This window comes from Manihot esculenta, chromosome 2, assembly GCF_001659605.2.
Source record: "Manihot esculenta cultivar AM560-2 chromosome 2, M.esculenta_v8, whole genome shotgun sequence".
Lineage (NCBI taxonomy): Eukaryota > Viridiplantae > Streptophyta > Magnoliopsida > Malpighiales > Euphorbiaceae > Manihot > Manihot esculenta.
In genome coordinates, this window is record NC_035162.2 from 12659661 (window position 1) to 12676994 (window position 17334).

The following is a 17334-nucleotide window of genomic DNA, read 5'->3' on the forward strand; positions in this document are numbered from 1 at the left end:
AAACATTTATCAAACATTTTGATGTAATATTAATTATCGGTCGTATACTAAACACCCCTAGTCTCATCAAGCATGCTAGCTATCAAAATGATAGCAGTTTCATATCTTCCATGTTCAGGCTCTAGGTTCCCATGATTATCTTGCTGCTGCAGAGGACCTCAAACATTCTGGCCTATGGCTTTTGTTGCAGTCGCAATATTTTTGCATTGGCATAACCAAGCTTTATGGTCATATGCGCTCTAGTTCATTCTTGAAAGAAATTGTTCACTCTTGACTCAATCATACTAGATTGGCCATGCGCAACGAGACCTATAGCGCCTATGTCTAGGTTTCTTCCTGGATATAACTTCTGGCGGGAGAGGTTGCAACTTGGTCTCATCTGGTTTCTTCAAGTCTTGATTATTTTTGTTGTTGCCACTTCTTCATTGGATGAATCTCCATCATCATCATCGTAGCTGCATACACGAGTCTAATATTGCCTTTAATGGTATGTATTACATTATTTGCATATAGATTTCACTTAGCATAAATATAAGCCACAATCATTTCTGGAAATCACACAAGCTGAGAAGAAATAGTTCCTTTTAGCGCATGCTTCATCAGTATGTTTTCAGAAAAACTTACACCAGCAAAAGCTGGGTGTTTTTTTTCTCTTAAGGAATCTGTGAAATTAAGCACACGAGACTGGTACAAAGGTTGCTAAAAGTTTCATGAGTTCATACGTGGTGGTGGAGATAAAAGAAAGAAGAGAACAACACTAGGCCAAATCCTAGATCCTGTGAAATCTTAGAGATTGTCCTTTTTCTTTTTCCTTTTTTAAAAATAACATATAAGGAATTATTTGTATGAAAAATGAAATATTTTTTGTAATTATCGAAAAGAAAAAGAAAGGTTACCATCAAATAGCCTCATCTAGAATTCTAGAAAGTGAAGAATTATAAAATTATTTTATGAGGAGGGCAGACAGTGATTCAAAATAGTGATGGAGATTGGCAATGGGAGTGTTGAATTTCAAGTGTCCAAAAGATTTAGGCTGAGATGGGAAACTTCCAAAAGCATACCAATCAATCCCTTGTATCTTTACAACACTCCATTTCCATACGTATTTCTTCATAATTAGTCCACCTGTATTGCTTTTCCACCCTCAAAAATTATAGTAAATAATTTTATTACTCAATTATTGTGTCTTGCATTACACTTTTTTTTTTTTTTACTTAAATAAGTTTACTTGGTTGGTTAAAATTCTTGAAATTTACAAATAATTTTTTTTTCTTCTGACTAAATAAAAAGTGAAAGTTATAAGCTCTAACATAAATACCGTACAACGGAATGGTCATCTTCATTTAACTCTTATTATATATTTTTTAAAATTTTTATTAGATGGACTATTTGAATTCAAAACTATTAATTTTTATATTTTAAAATAAAAAATATTAATTAAATTATATATATGTTAAGAAATATCTACCGTTCACTTTGTAAAAGAATGACATCATTGAGCTTAAAATAATATATATTGTAATAGATAATTATTATTAATTTTGGGTTAATCTCCATTATGGTCCCTGCAAATGTTGACAATCAATTATCTCCGACAAAGATAAAGATACTTTAAAATTGCTTACCTATGTTCAATGTATTCTCTAATTTTTGAATCCTTGACTGGATGAAAGCCAATTTTCCTTTGAATATTTCAGAAGGAATAGTTGTTCATGAAACTCTTTTCTGACAGTGAGTGGGCATCAAGGGGATACTTGAAGTTGTAGGGGAAACTTTTATTCAGTTTGAATTTCATTATTAATTTTTGGTAAGATGACATATTTACGATATAAATATCTGTATACTATTTTAAAGTTAAAAATTAAAATTTACTTATGAATTATATAATACAGTAAAAACTGTAATTTTATCTTTTAAATTAAATTTATCTTATATTCTCTTTACAATTTAATATTTTTAATCGTATTATGTATTTCAGGATTAAATTTAATATTTTAACTATTTTTTAAATATATGCAAATACTCGGACGTATATATATGTGGGTGTTAAAGAAAAAGCACATTTTGACTTTTTATTCATACAAATTGCTTAACCGTGTTGATAATTTATCATTTCAAATTTTCTATGGAAACAGAGAAAACCCAATACAAAATTTTGGGAATTATTTCCAAATCTACATTGCTATCTTCTTCTTGAAAAATGGCATTTGCCATGTTTTAAATATTTTTTAGAAATGCTGATATTTCAATATTTCCACTACTTGCTTTAAATGATTTAAGAATGTCAAATGTGTGATGTGTGATTTTATTTTATCTCAATTTATTAAGCATTCCAAACATGTATATGTTAAAATTAAACTAAAGTATGAAAAAAAAGTGAAGAAGTGTATTTTTTTAAAAAAATTATAATTTAAAAAATTAATAAAGTACGATTAATTCGAGGAATAGTAATTTTTAAAAAAAAACCCATGTGTTTTAAGCTTTTAATTTTTTTTCTTTCAATTTAAAAATAAGTATTTAATTTTATACAAAATAAATATATATATATATATATGAATTTGAATGTAAATACTTAACTTAATAATTGTTAAATTTATTTTTATACAAATATAAATTATAAGAGTTTTGAATTGATGATAAATTATTTAAATTTTGTTGGATTGATAAAAAGCAGCAACGGTAAAGAATCTATCCGTAGAAATAGCATCTCTTAGAAAAAGGCCAAAGTATTTTTTTAAAAATTATTTATTAATCACTTAATTAAATCATTAATTGATTAATTAACCCCCTTAATACAAGCTTCTGTCTTCTCAATCCTCACATCCACCGCCCCTGTGAACTCTGATCATTACTCCAAAGAAACCCATTACCCACCGCACGTGACATCCCATCGAAACCCCCAACACCTTCATCCTGGCCGTTCAAAATTTTATCAACGGTGGTTATGCCAGCATGTTAATCTAATACAGTGGGGTCCAGGACAAATGCGCTCACTAAATTAGATCTAACCGTTGAAATCCTGGACCACATGGTTATTAGACCATGGCCCACAATTTTTTACGGTGATGATGCCATGAGGTAAATTAATAGAGATACCAGAGGAATTTTCCTTTTATGAAAATGGGGTGGCACGTGCCGGCCTGCCACAGAAAAGGAGAAAAGGGCCGAATCTAGATCCGACGACCACATCATATATCCCCGTCAAGATCGGGACATCATTTAGATCAAATCCAACGGCCAAAAATAAATGTTTATTTTTAACCGTTGGATTATCATCTAACGTCTCAGATTGAATCCTCCTCCCTCGCCCCTTTGCACCATAAATACATACTAAAACCCGGTCCAAAAGGCCTCTCTGCCTATGTCTCTCTTTCAAAAAAAGATGGAACTTTCCTTCTAGTTTCTGTGTTTCCTCGAGTGTGCTAGCGTGCGCTCTCTGTCACTGCTTAACGTGCGCCAGATGAGATATGTCGCCGGCGGGAACAGTTGCATCAGCGATTATCAGAATCTCGAGGTACAGGGCGGACTACTAGGAGATTAAGGCGGGAGTGTTTTTTAAACGGCGGAGATTTAATCTCCTTGGGACCCACGCCCGGAAATGGACGGCCAGAAAAGCCAAGCGAAGCTGACAAGAAACCATTCGTCACTTCTCCGTTCAATCCCTACTGTCCGATCGTCCATCCATAGCTTAACTTCCGTAGCCGAGGAGGACCTTATCAAACCAGAGCAGAAGCAGCTACAACAGCAACAACAAAAGCAAGAATTAGAAGGGAAACTAAGAGAAGAGAAAAGAAAGCCTTACCGGTCATGTTCAACTCCGAGAAGGATCAGTTCGGCTCGGTTCACTCCTGTTCTTACCATGGTTTCGTTTTCTTTCTTCACTCTCATCTCGCTTTCCTTCTTTTTCTACTTTTATTTGAGAAGAGAAGAAATACCCACATCAGAGAATCTTTTATTAGCTTTAATTTTCATAGCTATAACGCTTTTCTTCGCAAGCAAGAACAAGAACTTAATCAACCAGAACTTGACCATATTCAAGCAATTATGGGAAGAAAACACAAGAAGACTCTGTCTTTGCACTTCGAGAGCCAAATCGAGGCCCGTTCAATGGTTTATTGGCGAGTCAAATGCCGATAGCAAAAGTAAAATCCGGAAGGAGAAGAGGATTATAAGAGAAGGAGTGGAATTTTATAGCAATGGGGATTTCTATGAAGGAGAATTTCACAAAGGGAAATGTAATGGCAGTGGGGTTTATAACTACTTTGTCAATGGGAGATACGAGGGTGATTGGATTGACGGGAGATATGATGGGTACGGCATAGAGAGCTGGGCTAGAGGGAGTAGATATAGAGGGCAATGTAGACAAGGTTTAAGGCATGGGTATGGGGTTTATAAATTTTACACCGGCGATTCTTATGCTGGTGAATGGTGTAATGGGCAGAGCCATGGTGTTGGAGTGCAGACTTGCGCTGACGGAAGCTGTTACTTGGGTGAATTCAAGTGTGGTGTCAAGCATGGCCTTGGGGTTTACCATTTCAGGTATTTTCTTGGATATTTATTTTTATATTTAATTTTCTTTTGGGTATTGGGATTACTGTATTAGACCTTAACATGATTGATGAAACAGTTGAATTTGTCTTTGTGCTTCTGAAGTTTTTTTTTTTTTGAAGTGGTTGCTTTGGGGTTTTCCATTTCAGGCTAAATCTTCAACTTAAATTTAGGTTTTTTTTTTTTAAAAAAAAATCTTATGATTTTTGGGTACCATCATGTTCGATATGGGTTTATTGTTTTGACTGTTCATAATTAGTAAATCTGCAAGAACTGTAGTGTTATGGATTATTTCACAAATCTCTTGGATATGCAGTTACAATTGTGATAAAAAGGTGAAAGTTTTTATTAATGAAATGGAGTTTCCTTGTTTTTCCTTTTCTGTTTGTGTTTTGACTTTTCACTTTGGAACTCTATGTTCTGCTTTCAACGGTGATGAAAGTAGTAGATAATGGTATGGGATGAATTTCTCATGCTATATTTTATTCTTCGTTGGGGGTTTAAAATCTGATTTATGATTGCTTTGACTAATAAAGTTGAATGTATAATATTTTTATAACCAGTTAATAGCAGAATAAATTTTAATAATCGTATCAGTTGAATTTCCAGCTATGGATGAACCTTGAATATTTTAGAGGCCGTTGTTCTGCAACTCAATGTTATTGCACTTTGTAGTGAACCAATGAAATCTTTTATTTTATTTTATTTTTTTGTTTGACATGATAATTAAGTGATGATAAAGTTGATTGCATTGCAGAAATGGAGATAGATATGCTGGTGAATATTTTGGAGATAAAATCCATGGGTTTGGTGTGTACCACTTTGCCAATGGCCACTGCTATGAAGGGTCATGGCATGAAGGCCGGAAGCAAGGTTATGGAATGTATACTTTCAGAAATGGTGAAGCAAAATGTGGTGATTGGGATGGTGGTGTCCTTAAAAACCCTCTGCCTCTACTAACTGATTCTGTCCTTAGAGCAGTTCAGGTATTTGATTTTCCCTCTCAATTTCCCTTGTTATTAATGAAAAAATATTGCAAGCTTCTGATGCTCTCCGATGATTTGATGTATTTGTAAAATGTAGGCCGCTAGAAAAACAGCGGAAAGTGCCATTCACCTTCCTCGGGTGGATGAAGAAGTGAACAAGGCAGTTCAGGCAGCAAATAGAGCAGCCACAGCTGCAAGAGTAGCAGCTGTCAAAGCTGTTCAAAACCGGATGGACGGAAAATTTTGTGATACAAACGTGTAAGAGATATTTAGGTTTCGTTGGAAGTGTAAATTCTTTTGACTAATTTTGATGTACTTGGAAGAACACCGGCCCGATGAGCAAAAGCTTGTCAGAGGTTGAGAGTGTTTGAAGCTCTTCTTTTATCACACTCACTCACTCACTCACTGTAACATGTAAATACACCATGTATATCAATGGAAGGTGAATTTTCAAAGAGGCTTATCCTTTTCTTCACCCTACTCTGCGTGGGTTTGAGACGGCTCTATTATTGATCCTAGTTCGTGTCTCATTGTGCACACTTTCCATCAATCGCAAACATTATCATAGCCGTAATCTGGATGTCTAAGAACTTGGATGGCTACAAAATTTGAAAAAAAAAAGAGAATGGAATTAGGGCAGGCTGATTTGATGCGACTACAGGACGGATTTATTTCTGTGAGCCGAAATTGGCAAATAACGTGCTCTTTCCTTTCCATACATCAAAACCAAAAATTGAATTTTCCAAAAATCTCCCAATTCAGATTATCGATTATAACCGAATAATACACATCCCTAATCAACAAATTAACACAGTATGCAACATGAATATATGGAAGAGGCCTACCTAGCACTTGCCTATATTGCCTTAAATATAGATTAGCTTCCGCTCAGTGTACCATCCATTCTATTAAAGATCTTTATCCACAACTTTTAGTTTAGTTCACATATATGGCGTTTGGTATTCAAATTTAATCAAAACACGAATATTTAATTAAAAATTAAGAAAATAGATTAAAAAAGCTTACCCAAAAAAAATTATAAAAACTTAATTTTTAAATTTTTTTTGGTTAATTATAGTTATGTATACATAATTTTGGAATTAGAATAATGATGATGATTAAAGAAATGTATAGAATGCATGTGCGTGGCTCTGTGGTGAAGGATAATGTTAGGGTTTTGATATTATTGTTATAAGGAAAGCACATGATGGGGGTGTGGGGTTGCTTGTCTTCCCCTTAGCTTTTCATGCATGCTTCTTCCCATTTTTTTAAGTCTATTCACAACCAACCCTTTCTTCTTTAGTTTCTTCCTTTTGTTTGAATTTTAATTACATGTATATTCTTTTTCTTCTTTTTAATTTTCTTTTTCCCTTGTATTCATTTTGGTCATACATTCATTTTATATTTAATTTAGTGCAAAAAATCAAATTTATTTGCTAAATCATTGATTTACACTAATTGCTAAAAAACCCAATTTATTAATTTATAATTTTAGGTTAAGTTGAATTTATTAAATTGAAAATTCAACTATGAGAATAAATTTAAACATTAAGCTACAACAACACGTTGTTCACTGTTCATGGGGGTATGAGCTAAGATTGTTTTCTGCTATTGACTGAGACCCACTAGGGATTTTTGTTTTTAATTTGAATGCCATCATGTTACCTCTACCTTTCTTTAATGGTTGGTCTACAAGAGAAAGAGAGATTAAAATGATTTGTGTTTGTGCATACAATGTCTTGTAGCATGTCTCTGCCATTGCTCTAATAAAATTTTCATTAGGGTTTACTATCTTATTAATTATAAAGTTAAGTTACTTAAAAAATTGCTTTTCTTCTTCTTTTGGTTGCCTTTAGAGGGTTCAATTTCAGACCAATGTTAGTGGCATTTTAATTAAATATTATCTAGGGTTTCATTTCATCCCATTTTTTATATGAATCTCTGATCTGAGATCTGGTCAAATTTTCTTGAAGGATTCCCCCATTGATTGTTGTTAAAAACTATGCTGCTTTTACCACAAATGATCATTTCAGAATTATTTTAAGAAATTGCAAATGTTATGTGAATTTTTAATCTTATTTTTTAAAAAAATACATTTTTGATATGCATAATTAAGCTTGTGAAAGAATATATTGACCCTAAATAAAAAAGAAATCCTATAGGCTATACAGCTCCATTCAGAAAAGCATCAAAATTAACCCTACACCTAAGTGTAATAATTAAGTTAAGCTGCATGTCTCAGAGCACTGAATGCAAAATGAGCTTTGGGCTAATGAAAGATTCTTCTGATGGGAATTTATTACAAATTGGAGAAGTTGAGTTCATTGGGATTCTTTCTTGATTTGAAATAATAATATTCTATGCAGAAGCAAATGAACAGGTATGAGGCATGTCTGGTTATTGCATTCATTACTCATTATTGCTTGCTTGCCTCATGATTCCTGTCTTTATCCTCTCTCTCTCTCTATATATATAATTTTTAATTTCTTTTTTCTTCTTTGCTTTATTGCTGATAATTGTGAGATCTGCATACGTGGTGTGTATGGAGGTTTCCAATTGGGGTGTGTGAGAGTGAGAGATATTGGATAAAGGGAGTAAGTATTCTCGGTTTGAAGCATACAAGGAAGTTTGACAACGGGGAGTTATGAGATTGATCACAAAGTGGAAGCTGTGCTTTGAGATTTACCACCTTTGCTTGCAATTCAATCCATCCATGCTAAATAATACAACTTCACTTCACAATTATGAAGTGATCAGCCAGCAAGGCTTTGGTCCCATTTATCAACACCCATAATCTCAAATTATAATTATAAATTTTAAAATAGAAATATGCGAATGTCACTTGCAAATCATTCTGTCTCTGCTTGTTTTGAAGTAATTTATAGAAAAATCTCAATTCATTGTGCTTTTCAATAGAATTAATTCCATCTCGTGAAAATACTAATCGCTCGGGAATTTTGATTTAAAGGCCAATCTGCTTTAATCATCAAAGAGAAAATTGACCCAAATTTTCAAACACTTGATAAAGAAGCTTATTATTATAAGCTAAGCTAAGCTATTATTCCTTGAGTCCCATCTCCAAATTCTTCAAATAGAAGCTAACACGAAAGAAAGAAAAATTAATGCCTAATGAATCTAATCAAATTGGAAAGTAAATAAAGAAAGTGTTGTTCCATTTGAGGCATTGTCTCCTTTTCTTAATTTTACCATACACAATAGACTCATTAATTAATTCTACCAATTGTACAATGTCTCAAAATTGCATTTTCACCCAGACAATATTATAATTTTTGTTGCATGTGTGATTGTGACACATGGTCAAGATTCAACATCACAATATAGTTAATTATATGGGAAATCTTGGAATAGCCTTTAAATTAGTGAATTAAATTTAGCCAAACAAAGAATAAAATTAATTGGTTAATGTTTCTTTAATTAAAATGGTAATAATCTTGTCCTTATATAAGGCAATAATCAACATGTGAAAAAGGAAAAAGGACAAGTAGAGGATTAGATATCCTTGTTAAGACTTAAGAGTTGCCTTCAAACACAAGGCACTGTTGAGCTTGTGAATTTGAAATTTTCAAGCGCTCTTATAAAGTCTAATCCCAACCCAATTCAATGCCTTAAATAATACTCTGTTTTTCCCCATCTTTTTTTTTTTTCAGGTAATGTATAACATAATTCCTAAAATTTAAAAAAACTCAGCAATTTTAATCTCCTTTGAATTTTACTTTTTATAATAATTTAATCTTTTTAATTTTATAATTTTAATATTTATAACAATTTAATTTTAATGATATTGTATTTTTTTTTTTTAAAGTAAGGTATGCCAAGAAAAGTCCAAAGTGATAGTGATGCAAATAGATAGGAAAATTGATGTTAAGTCACCTAATCCAGTTTTCTTTATTGACTTTGCAATCCAATATGATAGAAGAAACTAAATAATTGTGAAGTTGGTTGATGGGGGCTATGCCTTAATGGCTCCATCCCCTAAGTCTTAGCCCCAACCCATCCTCTACACGTCAAAAGGTTTTAGCTTTTACATCATCAAAATCTTCCCTTGACTTCTCCCCACATTCCAACTTATTCTACAACCACAATCCATTTATATTATTATTATTATTATTACATTTATTGCAATTTAATTCATGCATAAAAATTTTAAACGACAAATTAAAAAATAAAATAAATAACTACTTTTCAATTATGATTGTTAATAATAAACTGACCCTTTTGCCTGATTTAGGAATTAAAATTAAAATTAATAATATATTAACATAGGAAGAAATGAATTGACAATTGCATAAGCTAAATCCAAAGCAGTGGGCGTTTTAAGAGGATTCAACATTTATATTTAATGATTTTTGTCAAAACATATAAACAAGGTCGGTTTGAATTTATTAAAGGTTTCCTTCTACTATTTTTCAACCTTACTTGGGAAATAATCTTCTTATCGTTGTGTTTAATTTAATAGTTTGGAATTTTCAATTTCAAATTCAAACCTTTTTCTTTTTTTAAAAAAAGTTAATATTAAATGAGTTGCATGATTATTTTTAATACATGGCGATAAAATTAAATGGGAGTCAAGTGAATAATGGCTCAACTCCTGCAAAATTGGGAGTTTGGTCATCTAGAATATGTCCTCACTCATGACCCACCAACATCACATTATGTATTTCCATTAGCATTAAAGTTGTACATTATTTAAGTTGCACAAAATTGGGAGGATTTGCGAAACAGTCCGGTACGAACCAACTCACTTTAAAATTTATTCTTTATTTAATTTAAAATAATTAATTTAAATTATTTAATAATATTAAATTAAAATTTATATTTATCAATTAAATTGATAATTTATCGATATAAATATTAGCATTTTTTTCAATATCAAGCAGGTGAATATTAGTTAAAATTTCATTTATTGATTAAAGAGTTTTAATCGTAGAATTAAACTTTGTTTTTAGAATGGATGAGATTTTAATTCAAATCTTTTTTTTTTAATCAATAATTCAAATCTTAATTTTAATAGAAGAACTACCGATTATCAAATAAGTAACTTTAGCTAATAGACACTAAATTTGTTAAAAATTTAAATTATAATAAATTATTTATTTTAATAATCTAAAGAGATCATATCCTAATCAAGATTGAAATTTAAAACATTATACACTACAAAAAAACTGTGAAATTGCGACCAAAATTAGCGACCAAAATTTTTGGTCGCTATATAGCAACCAATCAGCGACCATTCTGCTACTACATGAATAAAATAATATTTTTATTTAACAAAAAGCTCTACGACTAAAAATTGGTCGTTATTTGGTCGCTATTTAGCGACCAAATTTAAAATGGTCGCTAAATTTAGCGGGAATTAATGGCGCGGGATATTTGCGACCATATTTAGCGACTAATTAGTTTAGTCGCTAAACAGCGACCAATCAGCGACCAATCAGCGACGATTTTATTTTTAAAATTTTAAATAAATTTTTAATTAAATTTTATTTTATTTAAAATTTTAAATTAATATTAAATATACTGTTAAAATATTTTTTTATAATTTTACATATATTATTATTTTTAGTATAATTTATTTTAAAAAATAATTTAAAATATTATTATTATAAATTAATACAGTATAATATTTTAATACAATAAAATTATATTATTTATTTTTCAAAAAATTATATCATTAAAAATAAAATTAATAAACATATAGTATAAAATATTTTAAATAATATAAATTATAAAATAAAATTTTAATTGAAAAATAAAAATAAATCTAAATAAACAAACCTGATATAAAAAAAACCCTAAAATCCCAACCCTAAATCTCTCTCAACTCTTAAGTCTACTGCCGCCCTCCCCTCCCCATTCGGCCTCTCCGTCACTCGTCTGTTACAACCGTGCGCCTCTCGCCGATCGTTCCTCTGCTCCACGCTGTCAACGTCGTCCGGTTCCTGCGTCCGCTGGTCTGCTTGCTTCTTTGCTCTTCTCCGCCGCTTCCTCTGCTCCAGTCTCGCCGAGCACATACAAATCAGTGGCAAATTTTATCAAGGGCCACATAATTTCTTCCATTTTGCTTTTGTTTCTCTTTGCAGGGTCATCCATTTTGCTGGCTGGGTAATTCTTTGAACTGGGTATTCACAATCCCCTTTATTTGAACTTGTGATTTTGTTGCCATCTCCTTTTCACTTGCAGTATTTTTGTACATTTTCATGCTTGTTTTTCTTGCAGGCATTGAGAGGCTGTAGGAACCATGGCAGGCATTATAAGAAAGTTGCTATGAATTAGTCCATAAGAAAATTTCAGATCTATGTACTGGTAGTGCTATGTACTTTTGATATTCAGATGCTATATAGCAATTTGGATATGATAATATGTGAATTTTTGTGAGGTCAGTACTAAAGGAATTCGGAATCTTCTGGCAAATTGCTTGTATCCTGCGGCTCTCTTTTGGGTATTAAGAAAAATAAGAAATTGATTCATTGATGAAGCTTTTTCCGTCTATATAGAAAAATCATTTTTGAAAGATTTTGTTGATATGATCTACAGAAATACCATTTTTACACTGCTTGGACGTGGGCCTGTGTATGTACCTTGTGATTTTACCTTTTCTTTTTAAATTTGACTTTTGAAATCTAAAGCATTTGTGAAAAATGTTTTTCATACTGTGAATAGAGATGTAAATGGTAGAGTACCGGCCAAAATTAAATTATCTGAACTGAACTTAATTTAGAGGAGGGTTGGTATCTACTGGATGATGAAGCTTCGGTAAGTTGTGCTTTTTCTTTCCAATTTGCAAATTGAACTTATATGAGAAAATCTTCACTCTATGATTCTATTTACACAGATCAATGAAGGATAAGTTTTCTTTTAAATGCTTATCGTTGCAGGCTTTTAGGGGGAGCCAAGAGCCAGCTGTTAATAAGCTCAAGGAGCCCATTTTAGATGAAATTACAGCTGCACTAGTGAGCCGTTTTGAGCTTAATTTTACAAGACAGGACACTGCTTCTATGTGGTTTCTCTGTAAGCAGGTGATTAAATTACTGATTTTGCAATATTTGCGGTTCTCATCATGAAACAAATCCTTCCTTTTAGCAGTTGTCTTTGTAAAACAAATTCCTTTCTTTTAGCAGTTTTCAGATTTGATTAATTTAGTTATGGCTTTTAAGTGGACTTTTCCTCTCGCTCTCTCACTCATCACTGTCTTCTTGACTTTTCAATTTGGCAGGAAATCAAGCCTGTGGTCTTTTCAGTCCTTCTGAGGTCAATCAGATATAACTTATTTGTGATTTTACTAATTTTTCTTCTTATTTGTGCATGATTCTGATGACTAATCTGTCAATACGATGTGCATGCCAATAAGTCAGGAAATTTTTTTCATTTTCATTTTTAAGAAGTCTAGTAGAGGACTTCAATCATCTTCTATTTTAGCTGTTCAAATGAAATTGAGCTTCCTCACTCTATAGGTGCATCTTTCTTCAATAGATTGGTTAAGGATCTGCAAATAATCGGGTAAATTTCACTCATTGTTCTTGAACTTATAGTGTTGTAACATCATCGTTCCTAAACTTCAATTTGTAACATAAAACCCATTAAACGTTAACTTAGGTAACAATAAACTCCTTGTAACTTTTTTTTGCTGGTTTACTGATTAACAAACTTTCTCATCTGTCAAATGTTAGAATAAAACATCTTCTCTCTCCTTTTTGTTATCTCTCAAACTCATTTTACAGCTCCTTGTAACCCATCTGTCAAGACGGATGAATTGAATGCTCATTTCTCTACTATTCTTTTTATATTATATTTATGTGGGCGTATGTCAACAACTTTTATATTTGCTTCTAATTCTACTCCCATGCAAATGGATCTAAAATGCATTTTGCTACCATTATTCAAAGAGGAAGCTAAGACCCAAGTGTTGTATGTCCTCTTAGCATAAGTGGATAGTATTTTCCAAGAGAAAAAGCAAAATTAGGAAAGGCCCTTCAAAGGTTAAACTGAAATTTGACTGACATAAATGAGGACTTAGAACAAGAAAGTGAAGAAGAAGAGGAAGCTAAGGCATGTTTCCATAGTTCAACACCAAATAACGCTTTATTATTGAGGAGAAGGAGATCTGCAATGTACAACTCTTCTTATTTAGCTAATAGAATTTGGGTTTTCACCTTTGAAAAGTGAAGTAATATAGCAAAATCAAAAGTGCAGAGCAAGAGAACAAAAAAAAAAAAGAAGACAATCTCACATAAGAAAGAGAATTTATTTATAGAGGATCTGGTCAAGAATAAATATTAGATCCAAAAACTAAGGAAAAATCAGTAGATGAAATGAACAATAGGCTTTACAGTAGAGGAGTGATGTATGAATTAACTGATTAGTTCTCCATGTTAGTGGGTTTTGAATGAAAGGTGGAGTTGGAAGAGAGGAGGGTTATGAGAGGTGAGTAGTAGGATTTGTGAGTCCATTAGCGTGAAAGAAAAGAGAAAGAGAGAAGGTGTAAATCATTGTGATTGGAAATTGTGGGCACATGCTATCCATAGTTGGGAATTGATGTATTGGTTTATGATAAGCAATATCAATTTATATTATATGGTTGATGTTCTGCTTCTGTTGCTTAATATGTCTGATGCTATACTGAATTCATTTGACATCCTTTGGGAAAATTACTATAACATATAATTTTAAAGTTAATTAAAATTTTTTTATTTGGTTCTTTTGTGAGGAATTTTATAGTCAATTAGTTAAAAGAGAGTACAATTTCAAATTTTAAAACTATGCTTCTCCTTCAAAATCTTCACTTGTTTATCCTCATTTATAAAACCACCAATCCAAAACTAGCTGAACTCTCCCACCTCCACCTTGTTCTCCTATCTCTGGATTCTTCTCTTTGATTTGAGATTCGCAACTGGTAGTCTTAATGGGTCATAGCCAACTTTTTGTCCAGATTTCTTCAATTTATAGGTTTTATTTTGTTGATTTTGTCATGTAAAGCAATACAGCTCTGCTGATAACATTGTGCATTGCACTCCCAGGTAGAGGAGAATATGCGATTAAGGACTGAACTTCAGAAAAAAATTCAGGAACTTGAAAAATACGTAAGTGCTTCTAATAGTTTCTGCTACTCTATCCTATATGAATTGAATTGCCAGCTGATTAAATCCAAGTAATTCCTTGTTAGCTGGTGTATTTGCTGGTCTATAATTCCTGTTTTCTTTCTCTTAACTTTTTTTCTGTATTAAGTATCACTTCCATCTTCCTATGAATATGTTAATTCCTTATCTATTTCTTTGTGTTTGTAATTTTTAATTGCCATATGCCCATATCATTGACTATGTAATTCTTGATATTTGCAATTGAGAATGGTTGTCATGAGCTGATTTTTCTTTTCTCTTCCGAGTTATAATTCAATTCTATCCCCCCTTTTCATGTTTTATTTTTTTTTCACCTTTTCTTGCATCCTCTTTCCATTTTAATAAAACGAAAGCTAAGGTGTTGGGGATTTTCATTTCACCATAGTGCATGTTTTAGGAAACATACATTATTGATTATACCAGGCTAACATAGGTCTGTTTAAATGCTGCATATGCTCTAATTTGGACAAAACGAGGCTCAATTGCTCATTGTCCTGGAATATTCACTCTTCCGGTGTAGTTGTGAACTTTAATTTGATATTTGAGCATGTGTGTCAACTTGTGAATCTTGCTTTCTCAATTATGTCATCAGGTGTGTTTGTTTCAGCGGCTATTAATGATGTTAGGCACGTGTATTCTGTTTCTTCCTATTCTACTTTAAATCCTATTATATTTGATTAGAACGGGGCAAAGAACATTTCATGGTTTAATGATTACGGAAGTCAACTTGATATGCATATATTTTTAAATATCTATAACTTTTCTTCCAAAGTTATTATGTCTGATTTATAGCCTTGCTTTCGTCTTTTGAAATTTTAAAATGGAGTTTGCAAAACTTCTGCAGGTACTAAAACTGGAGAATATGGACAAAACCAGGCATTGGAAAATCGTGGGCTGTAGCGCATACACAGGGGAGGGGCTGCTTGAGGGATTTGATTGGTTGGTTCAAGACATGATGATACCTTAGGATCTAGTCAACATTAAGCAATAGAGTTAGGTTTTTTTTTATTGGCCCTCTCAGAGAACTGATTAAGGTCCATTTGTACTGTTTTATTAACTATCTTATTGTTGTGGAATTTAGTCAAGCTGTGAATTCGACAAAAAAAAAAAAAAAAAAGTCAAGCTGTGAAACTTTTTGGGTCAATAGTATTATTAAAACTTTCAATAGGAAGTTTGGGTCAATATTAGTGACTAATCAGCCATAAAAGTAAATTAAATAACAAATATTTTTTTGATTTTACTATTAATTTGCAACCAAATAACGACCAAATGCTTTTTTTTTTAGGCGATCAAATAATAACGAAATAGCGATCAAATTAGCGATCAAAACAACAATAATTTTGTGATCAAAATTTAGCGATCAAAAAATGGTCGCTGATTGGTCACTATTTTGAAATATTTAATTTGCCATGACACCAAATTAGCGACCAAAAATGGTCGCTGATTGGTCGCTATTTTGTAATACTTAATTTGCCATGACACCAAATTAGCGACCAAAAAATGGTCGCTGATTGGTCGCTATTTTGTAATACTTAATTTGCCATGACACCAAATTAGCGACCAAAAAATGGTCGCTGATTGGTCGCTAAAATAGCGACCAATTTTCAGATTGTCGCCAAAAATTTAGCGACTGGCCAAACACCGACCATTTCATTTTGGTCGCTAAATGGTCGCTATTTCATAATAGCGACCAAATTTTGCCTTTTAGCGACCAAAATTTTGGTCGCTAAATCACTGTTTTTTTGTAGTGATAAACAAAATAAAAATCCAATCAATTGGACCAAATTGATAAGATTAAATTTTCTTTAATTTAATTTTTATAAATATTTAAATTTTAATTATCAATTTATTCAATTTAATTTATTTTTGCATCAAATTAACCAAATACTCACACATGTCTTTTACTACAGTCCTAATATCCTATTTTCCCAAATTTTAGCCTTCATCCTCCTCCCTTGCCACTGTAGATTTTGGAGCGCCATCCGCATCATCGCAATAGACGGAGGCTCAACACTCCGGCACCGTCGCACCACACCGCCCTTTTTCTTCTTCTTTTATTTCTAATTGACTTTTTGCAATTTAATATAATTTCTTTCTTTACTCATTTTTGTGTTGAATAAGATATCTTGTCCTTATTGCTAAACAATAATTCCCCCTCTCCCTCATTTTTAGCGTCTTTCATTTTTGTACAAATATTTAAAATTTTTGGATAATCTCAAATTTATAAATAATTGATTGAAGGTATACTTGGCATCATTGAGATAGAGAAAATTCATAAGAGAAATAAATGCATTGAGATAATAACGTAGAGGATAAAGATGGAAAAAATAATTAATATTTGATTTTCTAAAATTACAAATAAAATGAGAGAAAAAAAAAAAACGATTTTCTAACATAAAACTTGAAATGAATTAATTATATGACTAGAATTAAGCACCTAATTATAGGCATTAATGCTTGATAATAGTTCCATTTCTATTTTTATAAGTAATTTTTTTTTCAAAATTTCCCATAATTTTTTTAAAAAAAATAATAAATTATTAGGTGAACATAGCTGTATTGCAATTAAGAGCATACAGCATATAATTAAATTGGCATGAATTATATAAGCCAGAAGTGGTGACCTAACTCTTTGACCAAGAAATTATTTAACTAGGGGAAAATTA

General features: G+C 31.9%; 1 protein-coding gene and 1 long non-coding RNA gene across 4 annotated transcripts; both read left to right on the forward strand.

Annotated features, from left to right (window-relative positions):
- The first annotated feature begins 3342 nt into the window (after nt 1-3342).
- LOC110609655 lies at nt 3343-6009 on the forward strand. Its single transcript, XM_021749405.2, has 3 exons — nt 3343-4539; nt 5306-5534; nt 5632-6009. Exons 1-3 carry the CDS (start codon nt 3599-3601, stop codon nt 5794-5796), a joined length of 1335 nt encoding a protein of 444 aa, XP_021605097.1. The 5' UTR covers nt 3343-3598; the 3' UTR covers nt 5797-6009.
- Nucleotides 6010-11351: 5342 nt separating this feature from the next.
- Nucleotides 11352-15550, forward strand: LOC110607822. 3 transcript variants are annotated; one of them, XR_006349250.1, is made up of 7 exons: nt 11352-11674; nt 11772-12125; nt 12431-12571; nt 12769-12803; nt 13007-13052; nt 14570-14632; nt 15513-15550. It is a non-coding gene; the product is annotated as an uncharacterized LOC110607822 (long non-coding RNA). The 3 variants fall into 3 exon arrangements; XR_006349249.1 differs by having other exon boundaries at nt 11363-11674; nt 11772-11858; XR_002486782.2 differs by lacking the exon at nt 13007-13052 and having other exon boundaries at nt 11364-11674; nt 11772-11858.
- The last annotated feature ends 1784 nt before the right edge of the window (nt 15551-17334 follow it).